Raw genomic sequence first — 21,629 nt, forward strand, 5'->3', positions numbered from 1 at the left:
TCTATTGTGATTTTTAAAAATTCTGCATAGTAGTTCATACTATAAATTAAATTATTCTCCTATTGAAGGAAAAATTAAAATTGAATTAATTACACTTCATTTTCTTTGTTTTTTCCCTCCTTCCCTCTCTACCTTCTTTCCTTCCTTCCTTTTTCTTTCCTTTTTTGCTGTTCAACAATGCTAACTGTACACTTAGAAATGGTTAAGATGGTAAATTTTGTTTTTCTTTACCACAATTTTTTAAATTACCCTGCAAAAATGCCTTTAAAAATACTACAGGGAAAACCTTAACATATCTAAGCATGTATGCAAATACTTATGTAGATCAGACATCTAAAAGTGAAACGCTGGCCCAAAAAGAATGTCCATTTAAAATGAAAAGGCTGCCCACTTCCGTCCAAAAACCCTTAATCCACATTCCCACACACAAGGTAAGGATGCCTGTTTTCTCGTATGCTCACCAATACTGGATATTATCAACCTCTAAATTAAAACAGAGAGCGGAACAAGAATTTCTGTCATGATTGTGCACTCTGTGTCTTGGTTCATTTGTGTTGCTATAAAAAAAAACACATACATGAGGCTGGGTAATTCACAAAGAGAAGAGGTTTATTTGGCTCACAGTTCTGCGGGCTGTACAAAAGGCATGGCACCAGCATCTGCTTCTGGTGAGCACTCAGGCTGCTTCCACTGATGGCAAAAGGTGAAGGGGAACTGCCATGTGCAGAGATCACAAGGCAACAGATCAAAAGCCAAGAGACAGAGGGCAGGTGTCAGGCTCTTTTTAACAACCAGTTCTCAGGGGAACAAATAAAGCCAGAACTCACTCATTACCTCGAGGATGGCACCAAGCCATTCATGCCCCCATGATCCAAATACTTCCCATTAGACCCCACCTCCAACATTGGGGATCATGTTTCAACATGAAATGTGGGGGAACAAATATCTAAACCACAGAAAGTTGTCTCCTGCCTGGGTAATGCAAAAAAGACAAAGACAAAACAATAAACAAAAAACAGACACTAGGGGTGTATCAGTTAAAAGGATGTCCTCTTTCTTATTTGCATATACCATTACGTACGTAGTAAAGATCGTTTGCCTATTGCATAATCATATAGCAGGAACTCCAAGATGATTTACTGAAAATTCTTAAATTACCAAAAGGCTATATACCAAATTGGTCATGCACAAGATAAATGTATAAGCTTCAATGGTTTACTTATATGCCATCCATAATCACGTCAGGGGAAATGCTCTTGTTTAAAATTGTTACTAAAATTTAGAAATAACCATAACAAGAAAAAAAAGATGTGTAGGACTTATATTGAAAAAAGCCCCAAAAAAAAGTTTTAATAGAAGTAGTAAAGTGCTTGAATAAATGGAGACTCTTCTCATTTTCCTTAATGAGATGACTAAACATTGTAAATACATCGATTTACTCAAGTAATTTATATGCTTAATGTCATGCTAATCCTTCCCCCCAAAAAACTGAAAGTTAAAAAAATTACTTTGGGTATTAGAAAATTATTCTAAAGTTCACCAGAAGAATAAAGATGGAAAAATAGGAATGAACACTAGGGAAAAATAGATTTACAAATAATATCCAGAAATTGGCTAATAAATAAAATTATGCTTTCTCCTGAATGTCAATAATACAAAATCAAATTCCATGTGAATTAGTTAAATCATTACAAAAATAAAAGTTTAGAAAAAAACTATTTTATTTTACTACTTTATGAATGGAAAAGTACTTCTAAGAATGGAAGTGGTGTCAGAAATCACAAAGGGAAAATCTAGATTTGATTATAGAGGAAAACAAAACACTGTTTATTAATGAAACATCATAACAAAATTTAAAAGGCAATACAAGAATGAGAGAAAATATAAAACAGAGGGATAATATCTTTAATAGGCAAAGACATATGTAAAAACGAAGCAGAAAAGTAGGTGTGTGAATGAATTCATAGATGAGGAAATTCAAGAGCCAATAAATGCATAGAACACTTTCACCACTAATAAAAGAAATGCAATAAGTATCTGCATATGATACATAATGTCGCAGATGTTTATAATTTACATAAAAGATACTGAACTAGGGCTGGGCTCAGTGGCTCATGCCTGTAATCCTAGCACTTTGGGAGGCTGAGGTAGGCGGATCGCTTGAGGCCAGGAGTTCAAGACCAACACGGCCAATGTGGCGAAACCCCGTCTCTACTGAAAAATACAAAATTAGCCTGGTGTGGTGGTGGGTGTTTGTAGTCTCAGCTACTTGGGAGGCTGAGGCAAGTGAATTGCTTGAATCCAGGAGGAGGTTGCAGTGAGCCCAGATCATGCCACTACACTCCAGCCTGGGTGACAGAGTGAGGCACTGTCTCAAAAAAAAAAAAAAAAAAAAAAAAAGATACTGAACTAGGCACTTGACATCCAAGATGTCCACTTGGCCCTTTTCTAAGTGTACTTCACTTTGTTTTCATTCCTCCTCTAAAGCTTTTTAATAAACTGTCACTCGTGTTCTAAAAACAAGCAAGCAAATGTCTTTCATCTAATTTTTTACTCAGCATTATCTATCAAGGGGACTGGATGTCCCATCTAGTTTGTACTTTAGTTTCTAGCTCATTACATAGGAAATGCAAATAAAAAACACAATGAGATACCACTTCACACCCACTAAGATGGCCATAACTTATTTTTTTTAAAAAAAAGGAAAAGGAAAATAATAAGTGTTGGTGAGGAAGTGGAGAGAAATTGGAATTCTCATACATTGCTGGTGGGAATGTGGAATGGTTCAACTGCTGTGGAAAACAGTTTGTCTGTTCCTCAAAAAGCTAAACATAGAATTAACATATGACCCAGCAGTTCCACTCCTAGATATATACCCAAGAGAATGCAAAATAGGCATTCAAACAAATACAGGTACACAAACATTCATAGCAGCACTATTCCCAATAGCCAAAAGTCAGAAACAACCCAAAGTCCATCAATGAATGAGTGGATAAATAAATTGTGCTATAAACACATAATACAATTTTGTTTGGCCATAAAAATGAAGTGTTGATACATGCTACTATGTAAATAAATCTCAAAAACTTGTACTAAGTGAAAGAAGCCAGACACAAAAGGTCTCATACAATTCGATTTATATAAAATAGCAAGAATAGATAAATCCATAGAGACAGAAAGCAGATTGGTGGTTGCCGGGGGCTGGAGGAAGGAAGGAATGGAGAGTATCTGCTTAATGGGATGGGGTTTCCTTTTAGAGGAGAACATTTTTTTTGGAACTTTAAATAAAGGTGGTGGTTATGCAACATTGTTAACAATACTAAGTGGCACTGAACTTCTCACTTTAAAATAGTTAATTTTATGTTATGTGAATTTTACCTCAATAAAAAAATTCTTAAAAAAAATAAACTCAGTGATATCCAACCATTAAAAATATAAGTTACATAGCTCATATATAATCAACTTACTTATTACTGCACTATGAGGGGCACCCAGATATGTAAGACAGAGTCCCAACCCTTGGTTGTTGGAGGACTATCTAAGGATACAGAGATTAATAAAAATAAAAGAACTACCATGAAAGAAGTGCCCTCCAAGTACAAAGAGAGTTCAAATATGTACATCTGGTTGCAGAGAAAGGAAAAACTTCTCAAAGAAGAATTTGAAGTGAGCTTTAAGGGTTGAATGGAATTTTTACTGTTAGAGGTAGAGAAATACAATATCATAAAGAAAGACGTGATCCCTACAAGAGGATTACGTGGTAAGTGGAAAGACATTAAACAGTCCAACCTGGTCGTTGTCAAAGCTATATACGTTGGGCACAGAACTGAAGACCAGGTGTCAAAGGAGGATGGCTCTGTCCCCTTTGTGTCCCCAGTGCCTAACGCAGTGTTTGGTGCATGCTTGGTGATTGGTAAATGTCAAAGAAAAAGATAAAAGATAAAATATAGCCGGGCGCGGTGGCTCAAGCCTGTAATCCCAGCACTTTGGGAGGCCGAGGCGGGTGGATCACGAGGTCAGGAGATCGAGACCATCCTGGCTAACACGGTGAAACCCCATCTCTACTAAAAAATACAAAAAATTAGCCGGGCGTGGTGGCGGGTGCCTGTGGTCCCAGCTACTCGGGAGGCTGAGGCAGGAGAATGGCGTGAACCCGGGAGGCGGAGCTTGCAGTGAGCCGAGATGGCGTCACTGCACTCCAGCCTGGGCGACAGAGCCAGACTCCGTCTCAGAAAAAAAAAAAAAAAGATAAAATATAAATGGACATTTTACAACCTTTTTTATAAGGCTAAGCACCAGCAAATCTATAAAATAGTAGCAATATCTAGCATCATTTATTACCACTGAGGCAGCGGGTTAAGGAATGTATTCGCCATATCAGGAAAGCACAGGGTCGCCAGAGTGAATTGCATGTGGAATTCTAGAAGAACTTTGCTTGCCATCCTATGGGATTTGGACTGCAATTTTAATACAACAGGGAATCATCATGGTCTATTTTCTCAAGATTCTGATTAAGTAGCATAAGTGAGTGGTCAGTATGGAAGAGCTGAGTGTGGAGCATCATGAACTCATGCTGGCAAACCATGAGGGCAGACAGGTAAGGAATCTGCCCTCATCTTTGCACTTGGCTTTCTAGGCCCATCCTCTTGGAGCTGTAGTGGGGATCTGGGGACACAGGAAGAGGGAAATGGCCAAGTGCACGGTAAGTGCACCCTTTATGGCGATGAGAACCTGCCACAGAACAGAATGCTGTTGGCTCTGTTGTGCCTGATGAAGAAAAGGAAAGGGTGGTCAGCACAGAACCTGGGGCCAGATTCCATGCAGCACTCTGCAACTACAAAGCAGCTCGACGCTGCCGCTGCCTCGGTGCCTTCTTCATTCACCTCCACAAAACTCTTGTGCACGAACTTGGACAGACACAGGTCTCTCTCCGCTGACATTGCCGACAAGTCAGCCTTGCCCTGTTGGAAGGCATCAACAATTCCCAAATGCCGAAGCACAGATTCCATGTCATAATCCTCTTGTAGTTTAAATTTTGGAAGGAGAACTTCAACCTCAGTACTCTTCATACAGTCTGGCTTGGTCCAGGCTGTGAGTTTCTCAAAAGTGAGACTTTTTTCCACCTGAAAGACCAGAATTAGACTTTAAGATTCCGACTTCAGTGCACATGTACAAGCGCACAGGCACTCACAGTTCCCTTCCTCCCCTTGCACGTAGGTGTTGTTTGTTCACATAGGATCAGTGGCCCCTTCATCTGCCAGAAGCTTGTGAGCACTCTTACTTGTCCTATGTCCCATGTGCCACTTCCTTGACAAGGGGGAGAGACACCAAGCAGTCAGAGGCAGGAAGGCTGTGGCTGTCCTCTCCTTATCCAACAACTCCAGAGACATCTTGTATTGTGACAAGTGTCAATGCCCAGGCGACTGTGTTTTTTTTTCAAACATGGTCTTTTTAAAGACAACAAACCATTGCTAGTAAAGAAAAGGATTGGAAACGAAAGGGCTCTCAGTGTGAGCCACTCCAACAGGATTATCTGCCCCAGGTGAGATTCTGCATAGTTTCCGGAGCAGAGAGGTTACCAGAGGATCATCTGCCCCAGAGAGATTCTGCATAGTTTCTGGAGCATAGTTTCAGGAAGGTGGGCAGAGGGAGAGCCAATGGCTGCTGCGCACACAGACCTCTTAAGTCATGGGGTCCCACTGCCTGCCATTTGCCATGGTTGACTCTCTCACCCTGGAGATCCATGCTGAAAGGAAGCCGAGTGCCTGGATGTGCCCTCAGAGGCTGCCTCTGGTCCCACCCTCTGAGCACTGGACTTCACACCCCCCTGGATGCCCCCTCCCAGCCTTGTTAGGTGAAAGTTAAGACTTCCTGATTCTCTATTTCAGTTTCCTAGACTTTAAAAGCATAATGCTAAGAATGATGATTGTAATAATGGATCACATTTGTAGAGAGTTTACTAGTTGCCAGGCAATGTGGTAAGCTTGTTACCTGAATTACCCACATTTGATCCTCATCATAACTCACGAGGCAATAACCCTAAGCAGTCATTTATGCTTTTAGAGTTAAAAGTCTGCCATTCATCAAACTAGCAGGATTTTTATAAGCTTCCTCCTACCTGATTTATTTTAAAAGGCATTTTAACCGCCGCCCACCCCTTCTAGCGATGAAAAAACAGAGGACTGAGATGTGTAGTTTGGCAGATCACGCAGACAATATTGGGAAAAGTCAGCCTTGAACAAAAGTTCGATCCCAACGCCAAGTGCCTGCACAGTGTGCGTCTGCCGCATCGCCAACTCAGAAGGTGAATATGAGAGGTGGAAGTGGCGCTCGAGTTCTGCCCGCAAAGGTGTCCCTGGGTTCTTCCCGCAGCCCGGGTCTTACCGTGCTGAGCTCCACGCCGTCGTCAGGCAGCAGCACCAGCAGGCTCAGCTCCTTCCCGGCGTAGGGCAGCTCCAGCAGCTGCGCGCGCACCTCGCCCACGTGGGCGAGCTTAAACGTGGCCTCCTGATACATCATCTGCACTGGCCTTTGCTCCTCCTGGGGGAAGGATTATTGAAAGACGCAATTAAAACTTTCAAAAGAGCTGCAGTTGCCTCCAAGAGTGTTTTCAGCACCTGTGATGGAAACCGCCACATTCATGCCCCAGTTAACACCAAAAAAAAAAAAAAAAAAAAAAAAAAAAAGTCAACCAGTTCCTTCCTATCTTCCTTGCAAGCAGACACAGTACCACCCTGGGAAAGGTTTTCTTCTGCAAAATAAAATGTGATACCCTACATTTTCCAGAGGAGAAAGATGTTTCTTATTTAAATTGTGCTCAGCAAATAGATCTAAGAAAGCAATATAATCAAATGAAATTAAATACAAATTTGTTTTGATTTAATTAGAAAAAAATGTGTATTGTTTTTCCTATTTATCCAACCCAACATATGAGAAAAAAATCATAAAGTGGGATGAAACTTATAGTTCCACAACAGCATGACAGGGAGTATAAATGGATACACTCTCTCAGAAAGAGTAACGACCTACATATGTGGTAATGTATTTTAACCCAATCTTTTCAATTCTGATACTCTAAGGAAATAACTTTTTTAAAATACAGAAGAGGCATAAGCACATAGAAGTTCAGCAAAGTATTACATTTATTAATGTAATACTTTAAAAAATTGATACAGATCATTTATTATAAAAGTTAAAATAGTTCTAAAACCAGGGTTAGAATTCTCCTCCTCCCACCCTTTGCAACTAGAGAACTAATTTTTTTAAGTTAAAGTACACCTTACAAAAAATGCAGGAGGGTTACCTGCTTTTGTTTTTTAATTGCATTAAAATAGTATATTTTTATGGGCTGGAAGATTTGGCAAATTATTCTATAGAGCCTGCCTTAATTAAGTTTTACTTCAATGTCAAAACTAAGGTCTTTGTCATGAAGTTTTAATATTAAAAAGCTGTAAATACTGAATTAATGATAGTTAACAATTCAAATCAAAACTTACTTTAATTTTAAAAATAACTAATTAAAGACACATGTTTTCACCTTCTCTCCCTCTACCCTGCCCTATACTGCCTCTCACTCCCACATATCACACTACCTTAACACTTTATTTTTTTTTTCCTTTCTAGCCAAGTAAATTGGGCTTATAGGAATATCTTTAGTTTCCAAAACTAGGTGGCAGCAATGGTTTATGAGAAATTATCAAAGGCAGTTAAGAGCAGTGATAAAACACTACATATATATATTATATATATATATATATAATATATATATGCAGCAAATATCTTTTACTCCTTCCGTTTTTTTCTACTGAGTTAAGAAATTCATTCAGAAATACTTTAAGTTTCAAATTCCTTTTGGCTTACGCTTATGTCACTTACACTTTTACAAAGTTAAATCTTTCCATTCAACTTCTTCATCAAACTAGCAGGATTTTAAAAAGCTTCCCCCACCTGGTTTATTTTAAAGGGCATTTCCCTTGTGTATGTTTCGTCAAACGGTTCATTCCACTTTCCTTTGAAGTAGATGGCATTGACAAGAACCAGCCTGGTTTCTGCATCAATTGAGCTACCCGGCAACAACTCTTCAATTTTACCTTTCAAGAAAAGTAGAGACTACATTCAGTTGCTTTTTATAAGAACCTGATGCATTCGATGATCCTGGATCATTAGTTGAGAAGCAAACTTCTGTTTTCAACTTTGCTGAGTTTGGGTTGTTATGTAGAGAAATAAAAACAGCACATATGAGTGGTATTCATGATTACTGACACCTTGAGAACATCCACCAAGTTGAGGATGGTGAAAGATACCTAAGTCACTCGAGGAAAGCAGGTTGGTACAAAGTAGAAAAATTACACCAGGTTGGAGAACAAGACCAGCAGGAAATGTGATAGGCTGAAGGGGTGTTTGTCTCACATGGTTAATTGGAGTGTTTGATCCAACCCTTCATGATCACACCCAGTTCTAACATTCTGTGACTATACATGGACATGTCAGAAGCAACCAGAATGGACGGCTCAAAGCGCGAAGAGCTGACATTGGGCACATGGGGAGTTTCCAGAAGCTTTTGGAGGAGATATTCCTGCTGAATCCCCTCAACAAAGCACTAGGCATCCCTGGAAAAGAGGATGTGGGCAAGCAAAGATCACCCCTTCTTTCCCTGGAGATCAAGTGGTACTGTTTCAATGAACTGAGGGCATCCCTGCTAACCCACTGCCTGAAGAGAGCATCTGTGGTAAATACTCCAAGCAGGAATGTGGGAAACAACTGCTGAGACTTTAAGCAAAGAATGTCTCCCATTCTTTACCGTCTCATTTATTCACAGAAATGGAAATGTTCCTAGTGATACTAAGCATAATTGGCGCAGAGGAGTCTGAATGGTTCATCAGACCATCATTGGTCTTGGAGGCCAAGACTGGAACACGTCACTTTCTGAAATGTAGATGAATAAGGTTCAACCCCAAATGGAGGGTATTTTCAGTCTGTGGAACTGATCAGCCCTGAGAGAGGGTCTGCAATTAACCAATCAAATGTAGGCTTATCAAGTCAAACTAAAGGAGCTTAAGTGGAAGACATGAAAAGTCAGGAGTGACTTTAGCAGGTAAAGGTAATGGTGATGGAGGTCCCCCAGAACCTAGGAAGAGGCAGCCCAAGTGTATACCTCAGGCAAGATCTGTCCACCAATCTCCTTCTTGCAGAGACAATGGAGTCACCTGACATGTGAATGTTACCGGCCAGGGAGAGTATATTTTAACGCAAGTTATTAAACTGGAAACCTGGCCTGAGATTCTTTTGACATTTGTTTTTTTGTTTGTTTTTTGTTTTTGAGACAGGCTGGAGTTCAGTGGCATGATCTCAGCTCACTACAACTTCTGCCTCCCAGGTTCAAGTGATTCTCATGTCTCAGCCTCCCAAGCAGCTGGGATTACAGACATGGGCCACCACACCTGGCTAATTTTTGTATTTTTAGTAGAGATGGGGGTCCCACCATGTTGGTCAGGCTGGTCTCGAACTCCTGACCTCAAGTGATATGTCCACCTCGGCCTTCTAAATTGCTGGGATTACAGGCGAGAGCCACCGTGCCTGGCCCTCTTTTGACATTTGTATCAGCTACTCTGGTCCTGGGAGAATAGACAAAAGTAAATCTCTGTTGCTGAAAACCTGAATGTCTGATCAGAACCTTTATGAGTCCATCAAGTTTCAGTATGCCAGGAGGCCCTGCCAGTCAACACTACTCTGACTATCTGAAACACCCGTGAAATTAGAGGGGGCGGAGTGGAGAGGTGGAGGTGGGTGAGGAGAGAGAGGAGGGATAGGAGGGAGAGGAGGAGGAGAGAGGATATAAGAGGAGGGAAGGAGGAATAGGAAGAGCCGCAGGAGGAGGACGGGTTGGGAGGAAGGTGCAATAACTTGTCATTCTGACCTTCGGTCTTTTTTGAGACCCAGGTGTTGATGTGTTTCCTGGACTCTTCTGCAGCTCTGATAAAGGAAAGCTCCTTCAGCTCAGCATGGTAGAATTGAAGACAGGATTCCTTAAACGTCTTTGGAGAGAAAAATGTTCAGTGAGACTGCATTGCTAAATACAAATGTCAGCAAACTTCCAAAAATTCTAAATATGTTATCTTTTTTTAATAAAAAGAATATACATAACTCTTTAAAAGTGATCATATGAAGATATGTTAAAATATCAGAGTTTGTGAATAGGTATGTATTGAACTCTGAATAACCAGAAATGAACTTGAGAATTTTACCTTTCAAGAACAGTAGAGACTACTTTTGCAATACTAATGCAAGGTATAATTATAGAATTGCGGTCTTTAAAAAAAAAGAAGTTTAGGCTGGGCGTGGTGGCTCACATCTGTAATTCCAACAGGCAGGAGGATCACTTGAGACCAGGAGTTTAAGACCAGCCTGGGCAACGTAGTAAGACCCCATCTTAGAAAAAAAAAATAGTGCAATTTTTTTTAATTGGTTAACATAAATTTCTCAATTTCTCTAGGGTCTTTCTCCCAGACTCTATATCACCAGGTATGTTGAATACAACTTTTATTGTTCTATTGATTCAACTTACTGAGAGGAACTGACAAGTTTTCTCTCCAAAGAGCCTGTTGGCCGTTCTCAGCAGGTACTGTGTGCCAGGCTTGTTCACTTCAGTGAGAAGCAACTGGAAAGCCCGATGAATGTCTTCCTCTGTGTTTAAAGACAGTGCCTGTTGTGAAAGATAATTTTAAAAGTTATCAAGATAGCTCTTTGATGGCTGGGGAGAGGAGAGAGAGGGGACAGAAAACAGGCGAGTAAAAGATGTAGCCATCCTGCCTGAATGGATCTCGCTTGTTTAAAGATCAGTAACACACAAAAAATGACAAGGGTGAGAGAAGCTCAGAAAAGAGGTTGTGATAAAATCTTGCATCAAAAGGAAAATATAAATGCACCCTAAGTGGTGGGAAAATTACCTCTAAAATTTATAGTGAAAAAAAAAGATGCAGTTAAAAAGTTAAAAGCAGAAAAAATGCATGGAAAAATAGACAGAAATACAATCATCAGAATCCTCAAAAGGAAACAAGGATATTAAATGAGCAATGTGATTAATAAGACAATAACACGGTTATTAAAATTGTACCCTATAGGGACTACATGTGTGTATATTAAATATTTCAAAATATATCACACATATTGGGCCATAAGAAAAGTCTCAACATCTCAATACATTCTGAAATACAGAATTATATAGATCATATTCTCTAACTTTAATGTAGTAACAAAAAAATCAGCATTATAAATAAAATGCCAACAAAATGAAAATGACCTACAAAATATTACTGAAAACACTTTTCTAAATAATTAACTCTTCAAAGTAACAATTAAAATACTCTTCTAGGCCAGGCACAGTGGCTCATGCCTATAATCCCAGCACTTTGGGAGGCCAAGGCAGGAGGATTGTTTGAGTCCAAGAGTTTGAGGCTAGCCTGGGCAACATTGCAAGATCCCATCTCCAATTAGCTGGGCATGATGGTGTGTGCCTGTGGTCCCAGCTACTTGGAAGGCTGAGATGGGAGGATTGCTGGAGCCCAGGACTTTGAGGCTGCAGTGAGCTATGATCAAGCTGCTGCACTCCAGCCTTGGAGACAGAGCAAGACCATGTCAAAAAAAAACACAAAAAATCCTCTTCTAAACAAATATTTAAAATATTCTTCTAGGCTGGGCACAGTGGCTCATGCCTATAATCCCAGCACTTTGCGGGGCCGAGGCGGGCGGATCACTTGAGGTCAGGAGTTCAAGACCAGCCTGCCCAAGATGGCGAAATCCTGTCTCTACTAAAAATACGAAAATTAGCCGGGTGTGGTGATGCTTGCTGGTAATCCCAGCTACTTGGGAGGCTGAGGCAGGAGAATCACTTGAACCCAGGAGGCGGAGGTTGCAGTGAGCCAAGATCATACCATTGCACTCCAGCCTGGGCAACAGAGCAAGACTCCTTCTCAAAAAACAAACAAACAAACAAATTCTTCTAAATAAGTATATGACATATGATTGAGAAAATAATCAAAATATGGGTGATATATATTAGACCAAAGAGTTTGGCCAAAGATAAGTTAAAACATAGCATTGTTTTCAATATTACCAAGAAAGTAATAAAATGCTAAAACTTTAAAATCATTATGTTAGAAAAGATACAGAAAAACTCCTAAGGACTTTTGGGACAAACACAAAATGATCAATGAATCCAAGAGCTGGTTCTTTAAAAGAAAACACACATACATACAAAACAGACAGCCACCCACCACATGTAAGAAAAAGCACCCCAAAGTAAAGTTATATGTGAAAAAGAGGTTACAGCAATATAAACAAAGGGAATGTTAAAACAAAAACTCTATATAATTATTTTCAGTAAAGTACAGATTATAAGTTACCAAATGCCAGTCAAAAAATATGAATACTAGCCAGGCATGGTGACATGTGCCTGTAATCCCAGCTACTCGGGAGGCTGAGGCAGGAGAATCACGTGAACCTGAACTCGGGAGTTGGAGGTCGCAGTGAGCTGAGATAGCACCACTGCACTCCAGCCTGGGTGACAGAGCGGAGACTATCTCAAAAAACAAAACAAAACAAACAAAAAACAGAATCTATCAGTCACAATGAATGAACAAAAAAAAAATAAGAGGGAGAGAGAGAGAATTACTTCTAAAAAGGCTTAGATGATCTTTTGAGGGATTTTTTTTTTCTAATATTCAAGCAATTTCTATTTCTCATGCAATACACACTGTTCTATAACATAGAAAAAAGAGGAAGCTACTAAATTTATTTTAGACAGCTCATAGACTGTTGATAAGAAACCCTGTCAAAAATAGAACAGAACCAAAAGCTAAGACCAGTTTCACCTGAGGCTGTGACACCACTATTGCTATTCATAGCCAACACATGTTGAGCACTTGCTTTACATGGACTGTCTCACTGAATCCTCACATTAGCTGAAAAAACATTTATAAAAGTAAAGATACCATATAATCACCAAAGTACAAAATGTCAAGTGAAAATGGGGAAATAGGGCCGGGCGCAGTGGCTCACGCCTGTAATCCCAGCACTTTGGGAGGCCAAGGCAGGTGGATCACAAGGTCAGGTGATCGAGACCATCCTGGCTAACACAGTGAAACCCTGTCTCTACTAAAAATAAAAATTAGCTGGGCGTGGGGGCGGGCACCTGTAGTCCCAGCTACTCGGGAGGCTGAGGTGGGAGAATGGTGTGAACTCGGGGGGTGGAGCTTGCAGTAAGCTGAGATCGCACCACTGCACTCCAGCCTGGGCGACAGAGCAAGACTCTGTCTCGAAAAAAAAAAAAAAGAAATAGGACTGGAGGAAGATGCTTTACATTATCAAGGGTGGTTGTCTCTGTTTGATGGATCCATAGGAATTTTTTCCTCCCTTCTACTTTTATTTTTTTAAAAATTTTTATAGTGGACTTTTACCAGTTATATAATGAAGGAAAAATAAATAATTCTTTAAAATATTTCTGCTGCCATTAACGCTTCCCTGCGTGTTACAGGTAGCAACGTGTACTCAGTATGTTTGGTGTCTCACAAGCATCCAGTTGAACACTGGAGCCATGGAGGGAGCTCAGTCTCACACCTAAGAAGGTACCCAGACAATTTTGGTGCTCTCAAAAAAGCTTTCTATAAGGGTTTATCAGTGAGCCTAAAACATAGAAAAAGATCAAAAAGATTTCAGCATAAGGAACTTCAGAATCAAAATGGAGTCACTAATGTTAAAAAAACAAAACCAAAAACCTTTGACAAACAGACAGCGAAGGCCATGAAGAGAGGGTTCTCACGCTTGAATGCCTGATAACACAACTATCACAAAGGACTCTGTAAAAACCTACACTCTTGCACAAAGGCCATCACAGCCTTACACAACAAAATACTTGTGCAAGGACGTCTACCCAGGAACTCCCCGTCCAACCTCACACTGACATCACCTTCGTTATTGATCTTTTTGCCAAAAATAATTATTTCAAAGGAATTATGTAATCCTCTTTACTTTTTCCTTTAAAAATCTTAGTGTTATTTTCACCTCGCTGAATGTGCACATAGCTTGCCATGGCATGCGTATTTTCATTGCAGTGCCCTATTTCCAAATATATATATCTTTTAGAGAGCCTCTCTCTGCTTATTATTAAGGCTGGTAGCCTTTACACATAAACCCTCCCTTCTTCACACAATGAGCTGGGAAATTATTAAAATGAGTAATTCACTACTGAAAAGAGTCATCAAAGAAAAAGACAGTCATATTGAACAAAGGACGACTCCCATGATGAAGGCGTGTCCAGCGGCCTGCGTTCAGGGATGACGCTTTTTGGCTTCATCTCACGTGTCTGTCTCCTCTCCTTTCCACAAACATCTGGGGACAAGCACTGGTCTTGAATCATTTCCACAGGTTCTCTGAGCGTTGGTGAGACTGAGCTGAGCAGTACCTGCACAGTGTGCAGCTGTAATGAAGCACTTGCCCTGGAATCCTTCTTGCAAATTTCTGTTGATGCCCTCCCTGAGCTGTTGGTACAGAAGCAACTCGAAACAGGTATTAACCTTCCTTACCAATGAAAGTTTAGTTACAAAGTCTCTTGCTCCAAAAAAGAGGCAGGTCTTTGCAACTTATGTTTCAAATAATTTCAGTGTCATTTTCTAAAGAAAGATTCTGCGCTAGGACAAGACAGCTTGGATGGTCCTTTCCAAGGGATTAACCGAGGAAAGTTTCCCCCAAATAAATCTCGGTGGAGCAGAGTTCCTGCCTCCCTGCCCTGCCCCACTTCTTCCCCAGTGGACCCCGCCTCCCTGAAACGGCCAGTGCACACTCGGGCCCCAGTCCTGCCCTCCTTTCTCAGTGGCTCTGGAGTGTGAGTGTGAAGCTGGTGACAGAACACGCAGCCCAGGCCAGTCCCTGCTCCTGGCAGACGGGCAAGCTTACCTGGGCCATCTGGGTTGCGGTGTTTCCCTTTGCCCCTAGGAGAACCATGGCCAGGGCAGAGGAGATGCTCACAGGAGAACAGAACACGTTGTGCGAAGGGTTATCTTGACACAGTACCTTTAAAAGGCGTGTGGCAAAAGTACCACTTGCATTAGAAAGAGTTTCCATGATGCAGGGCCTGGAAGGGAAGAATAAAGAGAAATGCAGTTTCCACACTCCCTGAATGTTACTGACCTACTTACTACAGGGCAATTTTGGAATCGTACTTTTTGTTTTCTTCTCAAAGTTCATAAGTATTTTAAATTGGAGAAAAATTTATTTTCTGTTAGTCTCCGGCCAAAAATTAAGTGCAAATGTTAAGGTAATTAGCTAAGTGTGGTGATGGCAGCAGTTCAAACCAGCAATAGCAACAGAACTGGCTCGCCTGCAGAGCTCGCTGTCTCTCTCTCTCTCTCTCTCTCTCTCACACACACACACACACACACACACACACACACACACACACACAGAGCTGGAAGCAGTGAACTCCAATTCTTTCCATAAGGACCAGATCGTCCCATCTGAGGAGGAGAATGGGGTCAGGGAGGAGGAGGAAAATGCTGTTCTTATTCTTGCATGCATTTACAAGGAGTCCTTGTGAGATTTTCAACTGGGCACCAGCCTGTGGCCTCCCTGACATTCAGCTGATACACAAAAGACACTGAGATGCTGAATCTGACCCGGAGACAGACAGCTGTGAGGCAAGGAGCTGTCATCCACAGAGGCAAGTGAGTGCGTCCTGGACAGCCGGGGTGGAGCCAGTCTGCTCCCAGTCAGCCAGCCTGCCCCAGGCCCACCCGGCCTGACATCCCATAACTGCATTCAGAGCTCCTGCCCATCACCAGCTTCTGCACATCATGTGACCCTTGAACACAGAGTAGGACTTGGACAATTGTGTGTTTTTGCTTCGTTTTGTTTTGTTTTTAATGTGCTTCCTAACTCAGAAACATCTAATTGGGAGCTTCACTCATTACTCCCAGCAAAAGCCATGAGTGTAGATTGTGCGTGAGAGGAAGGATCTGATCCCTGCAGAACGCCAGAATGGAAAGGCAAGAAACAGCCCAAGGTGAGGAGTAAAACAGGCGAGAACAAGGAGGTGGTGCCTGTGAAGCCACTGGAGACCAAAGTGTGAATGTGAGGGGGTGGGTCTCTTGGCCACAGGTCTGAAACCAAATGAACCCCCACCCCCAGGCTGCAGTTCCCAGTGCACTTGGAAATGAGACCCTGACTCCTCCAGGTGAGCCTGGGAGACCTCCCTGACTCCTTTCCATCTCCCCCTCCTCCCCCACACCCATCCCCAAGGCCTGCCCTCTACGCCCACATTTCTTCCCACTTCGGATCCTGTGCCCGGTCTAATGCCCAGGCCCCCTCCCGAGCCTCTGGTCTCCCTAGAGCCACTCCCCACTGTCGGGACACCTCATCTGTGCTCCCCAAAACGCCACGCAAAGCGCTGGAGAGCCTTGGACAATGAACACAACCCACTCCCCCAGCCACCCCCACGCCACAGCCACACGGCACCTCAGAAAGCGGTGTCTTAATCCTCTTGTCCTTCCTCCTAAATCTCCTGGGGCCCTTAGGATCCGCTCAAAGCCACCTTGTTAAAACGGTTTCTTCCCCCATCTGCCCCTCCCTTGATCCAGCTTCACTGAGGTCACAGCCTCCACCTCTGGCCATCCTGAACCCCTCCCAAAGTCACCTCTTCGCAAACACTGTTGGTCCCCCTTAGAAGGCCCCATGTCCATCACGGGATTAATTCCACTCACCCTCAAACACCGCGGCCCGGAGGCTCTGATTCCCACCCTGGAGGAGGTTCTCTTGACCCCGCCGGCGCAACCCTCCCCAGCACGACCCTTCCTCCCGAAGGTGATTCCTCATCTTGCTGGTGGTCCCCACAGACCACAGGCTCTGCAGGCGAGGGCTGAGCCTGGCTCTGCAGATTCTCAGGACCCCAATCGTTTAGCTGAATTATTGAAAGAATTAGATGGATAAGAGTGCTCAGATTTGAAACTCCGAGACTGGTGGCTTTATTTTTTTGTTGTTGTTGGTGGTGGTTTTTTTGTGTTTTTCTTTTTTTTGTTTTGAGACGAAGTCTCACTCTGTCTGCCAGGCTGCAGTGCAGTGGCGCAATCCCAGCTCACTGCAACCTCCGCCTCCCGAGTTGAAGTGATTTTCCTGCCTCAGCACATAGCTGACATTATTACAGGCGTGGGCCACCATGCCCGGCTAATTTTTCTATTTTTAGTAGAGACCGGTTTTCACCACGTTTGCCAGACTGGTCTCGAGCTCCTGATCTCCAAGGATCCGACCGCCTTGGCCTCCCAAAGTGCTGGGATTACAGGCGTGAGCCACTGCGCCCGGCCGAGACTGGTGACTTTAAAGGACAGTGAAGAAGCAGGACAGACGTTATCCCAGAGCAGAGAAGAGCAGTGAGAAAACAGGGCCAGCAGGTGGGGAAGAGGCTGCAAAGGAGGGCTTCGGCCAGGGAAGGGCAGCAAGGAGACATCCGGGAGGCAGGCGTCAGCAGTGGCTGTGGGCCGCCAAGGCGGAGACCGGCTGCGCGCTCCCAGGCACCCCCAGAGACCGTTGCTGACCCCACCGAGAAGGCACCGCCTCCCCGGGGCTCTTGGCTGAGCGACCTCTCCTGTCCTCCGGTCCCATCTCTCGGTGGCAGCCGGGGGCTTGAAGCTCGCCACTCCCGTGCTCCACCCCGGCCCAGCGCGGGGACGCCCTCACCTGCCACCTAGTCCAGCGCTGCCGCCGTCTCCGTGCCGCGCTCCGAGCCTGGACGCCGATCCCCGAGGCGCAGTACCGGGCCCTGCTGCTGCGCTCGCCGCGGACTCCCGCTAGGGCCTCTGCAGGCACCGCTTTTATACCGCAGGGTCGGGCGCCTCCCACGCTTTCTGCGTTTAGGCGGAGCCTGGCGGGACCAGCGGGGGCGCCGCGCGTGGTGGCCGAGGTCAGAGCTAGGAGCAGGGTCAGATCAGGGTACCCCCAGTCCTCCCCGCCCAGGGCGATGTCCGCGAATGCTCCCGCCAGCCTGAGGCCAGCCAGGTTCCCAAGGCGCGCGCTCGGCCCCACCCACCCCGAGCGCCAGGGCCTCTTGAGGACCGGGTTCAGAACCTGACAGCCCAGAGAAGTAGGTTGGGAGCCTGCGGCGTCCAGGGCCTCCGCGCGAAGAAACAAGGCGTCTGCGGGAAAGGAGACAGAGCCTGGAACCCTGGGCTTTTCTACTTAAGGAAGCGAAGGTCGGGTGACAGCCAAGCTCCATGTTCCAGTGGGAAGGCCCCATGGGTCTGTGTTCCACGCCTCTTGTCATGAATGTGGGGGATTCACTTAGAACCAAAGCATTTGTTCCAGGTCCCACCACTAACTAGTACTAGTCCTGGGCCCAGAACCAGGCGTCCTCACTCCTAGTACCCAAGCCCTTCTCTAGCCACAGGTGTTTGGGCTGCGGTGTGGTGTAAGCAGCCCCATTTTCCCGCAAAGTAATGGGAAGAGACACTGAGTCACACGGGCTCAGGACACTCCTTGTGTCCTCTATCAGGGGGTCCAGAGGCAGGGACTCGGGGGAGTTGATGCAGCAGTTCGTGATGTCATCAGATATCCCCCCACCCCCTTCCATCTCAGGCTGGACTCAATTGGAAGCATTTCATGTTGGCACGGTGACGTCCAGAGGAAGGGAACAGACAAATGGCTCTCTCTGGAGCACGGAGCGTCGCCCAGAAGCCGTGCCCTCCTGTTTCAAATTGACCAGAATTAGAGCTTTCTCCTGAGGGCCTGAATTAGGGAGAGGCAAGCCAGGTGCCTAAGGCACAAAATTTCAGGAGGGCCACACGCATAGGTGCCAACCCTGCATTTGCGCGGCCCTGAGAATCAGAGCCTCCTTCAATTTGACACCCTAGGTGCCTAGCTTGTTTTTTAAAATAAGACCTTTATTAAAAGACAATTCACGGACCATAATATGCATCCTTTTAAAGCATACAATTCAATAGTTCTTGGTATATTGACAAAGCTGTCCAACTCTCACCACTATCTAACTCCAGAAGGTTTTCATCACCCTAAAAGGAACTGTGATGCCCATTAGCAATTATTCTCCATTTCCTCCTTCCCGCAACCCCTGGCTTCTGGGAGAGGCTCCGACCTCCAGATTTCTTTTCTGGCCCTGCGGATTGACCGACTGTGAAGATTTCATGCAAATTGAATCATACACTATGTGGTCTTTCCTGACTGCCTTCTTTCATTTAGCATAATGTTTTCAAGGGTCATTCTTGATGGTTCCAGGTAGCATTTGTCAGTACTTTATTTCTTTTTATAACTGAATAATACTTATAAAAATATTATAAAATCAAAAGGGAAATTAGAATGTATTTTGAAATTAATAAAAAATGAAAATAAAAACATCAAAATTTGTAGGATGTTATTAAGTCAGTACTTTGGGGAAATTCTACAGCATGAAATGCCTATATTAGGAGAGGAGAAAGGCTTCAAATCAATGACCTCAGTTTCTACCTTCAAAAACTAGAAAAAGTATAAATACATTGAACACATAATCAGTAGAAAAGAAGAAATAATAAAGATTAGAGAATAAATCAATGATATAGAAAACTATATAATGATAGAGACAATTGATTAAACAAAAAGCTGTTATTTATTTATTCACTTATTTATTTTTTTGAGGTGGAGTCTTGCTCTGTCGGCTAGGCTGGAGAGCAATGGCGTGATCTTGGCTCACTGCAACCTCCACCTCCCAATTCCAGCGATTCTCCTGCCTCAGCCTCCCAAGTAGCTGGGACTATAGGCATGCGTCACCACGCCCAGCTAATTTTTGTATTTTTAGTAGAGATGGGGTTTCACCATGTTGGCCAGGCTGGTCACGAACTCCTGACCTCAGGTGATCCTCCCGCCTCAGCCTCCCAAAGTGCTGGGATTACAGGCGTGAACCACTGTGCCTGGCCATACCCATGAATTTTAAGGCAACAAATGGGGGCATCATTGTCAGTGCCATTGCAAGAAAGTGTCTGAGTAAACGTGGACCATGATGGCATAGTGCAAACATGTTAGCTGCCTCTGTGCTCCGAGGCCTAGAGGAAACGTCCTTTCAATCCAAATCATATGACCAGCGATGGAAAATGGGTTTAGCAAAGGATAAAAAAACAGAACTATGAAAACAAGGTTATTTTAGTTTTTCCTTTCCTTTCTCCTCTTTCCCCCACTAAAAATTGTGTGGGGGGGCATGAAATCTGTTCAGAAATAGCTAAGAATCAAGAGATTTTGCAATTACCTATATTTTTCATTTAAAATCTCTTCTACTTTATTACTTTAAGAAAGTCACAACATATCACAAAAATATTTCTTTATCTGATTGCTCATAATGGTTTTCTCAGATAGAAAATACACAGGGCCCCAGAGGAAGCATTTTTCCAGGATTTTCCAACACTGTCCAGAGGAAGGGAGTCTTTCATCCTCACACCAGGTCCAAGGATTTTTCAAAAATCACTACTTCATGATCAGACAAGCCCAAGAGAAATAACAGAATCATGTTGCTGGCCTGAAAACCTGGCAAACATGTGTAAGCAGACCTCCGTCACTGAGGACCCACCCAGCAGCAACTTCCTTCCTAGCTCCAAGTTCACTGCAAATAAAGTCCCTCACAACCAATGGCCCAGCCGTTGTGCGTCTCTGGACTCTTCTGCATCTTTAGCAAAGGCCATATTTTCCAGCTCTACCTGTGGGCATTTGACACACTTCCTTAAAGTCCTGCAAAGAGCAAAATATGGAGTGTGGCCCTATTCATTCTGCAAAGGTTTCCACAACTTTGAAAACATTTGCCTGCCCCCACCATGTTCCTATCATGCTTGTGACACAGTCAGGTTCCATTCTAAGACTCATGCATTCAGTTAACAAAAAATAATTCGCTTCCTGCCATGGGCTTGGCTTGGCACTTGCTGGGAACTTGGTACCAAGTTGAAGACACAATATCTGGCCCAAGAGGGCAGCAGTCTGAGGGAGAGACGGCGAGCACACCGAGGTACTTCTAAGGTGCCCTGAACACCCCTAGAACGCCCCAGCCCAACACTTAAGCTCCACAGGGACTTTCCACTAAATCTTCTGTCTCCCACACCGGACTGTGAGCCTCAGGACAGCCTAACCCTCCTTTACTAATTTTTATATTAGCACACTGTACATTTGGCCCCCCGGTACCTCAGGTTCCACATTCACAGATTCAACCAACTGCACATGGAAAATATTCGGAAAAAAAAAAATTTTTTAATCAAAAAATAATACAAATTTTAAAACAATACAGTATAACGGCTATTTGTACAGCATTTACATTGTATTAGGTATTATACATAATCTAGAGATGATTTCAAGCGTATGGGAGGATGTTACACAGGTTACATTTGCATAGGTTATATGCAAACACTACGCCATGTTATATTAGGGACTTGAGGATCCGCAGAGCTCAGTGTTCGCTAGGATCCTGGAATCAATCAGATACCAAGAGACAACTGTATTTGTTGAAGCGTTTTTGTTGAATGATTGAGAGGCTTCATACTGGGATTAGATGATCAAGAAATAGAGATCTGCAAGTGGGCAAACAGGGAAACGGCATTTCAGATCTGCATCATCCAGGTGGCTTG

At 43.4% G+C, this 21,629-nt stretch overlaps 1 protein-coding gene across 1 annotated transcript; it reads right to left on the minus strand.

Annotated features, from left to right (window-relative positions):
- Positions 1–588: 588 nt before the first annotated feature.
- Positions 589–18,268, minus strand: SERPINB9 (serpin family B member 9). Its single transcript, XM_031012439.3, has 7 exons — positions 17,722–18,268; positions 14,950–15,127; positions 10,565–10,702; positions 9,917–10,034; positions 7,948–8,090; positions 6,385–6,540; positions 589–5,123 (listed from the first exon to the last, which is right to left on the minus strand). The coding sequence occupies exons 2-7, from the start codon at positions 15,115–15,117 to the stop codon at positions 4,716–4,718; spliced, it is 1,131 nt and encodes a 376-aa protein (XP_030868299.1). The 5' UTR covers positions 15,118–15,127; positions 17,722–18,268; the 3' UTR covers positions 589–4,715.
- Between the last annotated feature and the right edge of the window lie 3,361 nt (positions 18,269–21,629).

This window comes from Gorilla gorilla, chromosome 5, assembly GCF_029281585.2.
Source record: "Gorilla gorilla gorilla isolate KB3781 chromosome 5, NHGRI_mGorGor1-v2.1_pri, whole genome shotgun sequence".
In the NCBI taxonomy this organism is placed as follows: domain Eukaryota; kingdom Metazoa; phylum Chordata; class Mammalia; order Primates; family Hominidae; genus Gorilla; species Gorilla gorilla.